The sequence below is a fragment of the Otolemur garnettii genome, unplaced genomic scaffold, assembly GCF_000181295.1.
Source record: "Otolemur garnettii isolate 467f Iridium unplaced genomic scaffold, OtoGar3 scaffold00107, whole genome shotgun sequence".
NCBI classification, from domain to species: Eukaryota; Metazoa; Chordata; class Mammalia; order Primates; family Galagidae; genus Otolemur; species Otolemur garnettii.
The window spans coordinates 3,317,676-3,320,063 of NW_003852502.1; the positions used below are offsets into that span (position 1 = coordinate 3,317,676).

A 2,388-nucleotide genomic window follows, 5' to 3' on the forward strand; every position below is an offset into this window, starting at 1 on the left:
GTGCATATAGGTCTGGACACAGCAGGCCCCAAGCTAAAGCTAAAACTAAAGTCTCCTGATAAATGATATCAGGAGACTTGGAAGTGGCTGAACACTCCCTGAAATGTCCCCTGTCCTGACTTGTCAATCTTGGTTATGTGCATATTGTTCCAATGACTCAAAGAGATTTGCCAACAGTTTTGGTGCTTCCTTTTATTCTTTTTTTTTTTAATTTCTCATAGCATAACTGTGTACATTAATGCAATCATGGGGTACAGTGTGTTGTTTTCATATACATTTTGAAATACTATCATCAAACTGGTTAACATAACCTTCATGTCATTTTCTTAGTTATTGAGTTAAAACGTTCATACTCTGCTTTTAGAAAGATTCACTTGTACCCTTGTAAGATAAAACCATAGAGGTGACCCCACCAATCACCCATGGAAGAAGCCCAAATGCCCATCAACCCACGAATGGATCAATAAATTGTGGTACATGTACACCATGGAATATTATGCAGCTTCCTTTTATTCTTAAACTAAAAAAGGAAAAAAATATTACAAAGTAAAGAGGCCAAAACATGTGATCAAATGGACTGAGTAAAAAGTGATTCTAATTTCTTTTTCTCAAACATTGAAATTTTTTCCAGTTTTTTACTTTTAAAAATCCACAGGTTTGGAGTGATAGTGACGCAAGATGGCAGCCACCATAGGCTGGGGAGTAAAAGTCCCTTGCCATTTCCGACTGTTGGAAGAACTTGAAGAAGGCCAGAAAAGAGTAGGAGATGGCACAGTTAGCTGGGGTCTAGAAGATGACAAAGACATGACACTTACAAGATGGACAGGGATGATAATTGGGCCTCCAAGAACAATTTATGAAAACCGAATATACAGCCTTAAAAGAGAATGTGGACCTAAATACCCAGAAGTACCCCCCTTTGTAAGATTTGTAGCAAAAATTAATATGAATGGAGTTAATAGTTCTAATGGAGTGGTGGACCCAAGAGCCATATCAGTGCTAGCAAAATGGCAGAATTCAGATGGCATCACAGTTGTCCTTCCAGAGCTTCAGTGCCTAATGATGTCTAAAGAAAATATGAAACTCCCTCAGCCACCTGAAGGACAGTGTTACAGCAATTAATCAAAAGGAAAACCACAGGCCGTCTCCCTCCCCACCCATTCGATTTAAGCAGTCTTCATTTTCCACAGTAGTAAATTTTCTAGATACGATGTCTTATAGATCTCAAAGTACTGGAAAGGAAGCTCCCATTCAAAGGCAGTTTATCTTAAGATACTGTAAATGATACTAAGTTTTTGTCCATTTGAAATATATAAATTGTGCTATAACAAATCATCCCATCAAGTGTAACCACTGTCCACGTAGCTGAACTTCTGGGATCAAGAAAGTATATTTAAATTGGTTCCCATCATAACTGGCGGGGCACATCTAACTCAACTGTGAAAAGACACATCACACAATCACCTTGCTGCTGATTACCTGGCCTGGGGTCTCTGCCTTCTCTCCTTACCCTTGCCCCTGTCTCTTCCCCTCCCTGCAACAGCCCTCTAGCTTGGGGGCTTGTTAGAGTAGACATGAAGGTTTCAGGTCACAGCCTGTGGGACTACTGCTGGGTGTGTGGGGTGCTTTGTCTGCACCCCTGATTTCTTTAAGTCTTAAATGATGCCCCCTTCTAAACCATCATCCCCTTCCCACTCTCCTCCACTCCCACCCTTGGCCAAAGCATAGATTGTAGATTGTAACCCCTCTGCTCCCCTCTGAGACTGGCCTTCGGTGAGGAATTCAGGGCTTTCCCCATATCTTCTCTCCCCCACCTTTATAGAGGAGTGCTGCTTTCTCCTCCCTCCTCCTCAAGTCCCTCTTTGCATTGTCACCACCCAACACTTTCCATGACACTTCCTTGGATGGAAGATGGCCAAAGCCATCAGGTAAGGCTGGAGAGAATCTCTGACCTCCCTTGTTTAGTTTTGGAATTGCGTTTATTCACTCCACCAACCTAGGAAATGAATTGGGTCCTCAGCCCTGCCACCTCTGCTGTCATCACCAGCTGATGCATTTTTTTAGCTCAGGTTTTGATAAGGTGAACGGTCACCCGTGTTACTCAGACTTGCCAGCTCTCAAGTCCTTGGTAACTTGGAGAGAGCCCACATGAAGACACTTGTAAGCACACACCCTCTCTCTGAATTGTTTTATTTTCCTGTAATTGCTTTTGCTATTAAAAATCAAAGAAGTTTTAAACAGGGCTCTCATTTTGTCATCCTTGCAATCAATTGGGGTCTAGTTTGGAATTTAACAACTGGAACAAAAAAACCTTGAATTCAGTGCATACTTTGGTTTTGGTGCTGCTGCTTCTCACAATCCAATCCTCAGCAGGGATCCAGAAAGAAC

At 42.0% G+C, this 2,388-nt stretch overlaps 1 protein-coding gene across 2 annotated transcripts; it reads left to right on the plus strand.

Moving 5' to 3' along the window:
- The first annotated feature begins 678 nt into the window (after positions 1 to 678).
- Positions 679 to 1,137, plus strand: LOC100954956 (ubiquitin-conjugating enzyme E2 variant 1-like). Of its 2 annotated transcripts, XM_012809521.2 has the most exons (2): positions 679 to 848; positions 975 to 1,137. In XM_012809521.2, the coding sequence occupies exons 1-2, from the start codon at positions 679 to 681 to the stop codon at positions 1,120 to 1,122; spliced, it is 318 nt and encodes a 105-aa protein (XP_012664975.1). In that variant the 3' UTR covers positions 1,123 to 1,137. The 2 variants fall into 2 exon arrangements, with proteins under 2 accessions (XP_012664975.1, XP_012664974.1); XM_012809520.2 differs by having other exon boundaries at positions 679 to 1,137.
- The last annotated feature ends 1,251 nt before the right edge of the window (positions 1,138 to 2,388 follow it).

Bases quoted from the DNA above. Each gene is read 5' to 3' on its own strand.
- LOC100954956 (XM_012809520.2), top strand. From the start codon at position 679: ATGGCAGCCACCATAGGCTGGGGAGTAAAAGTCCCTTGCCATTTCCGA.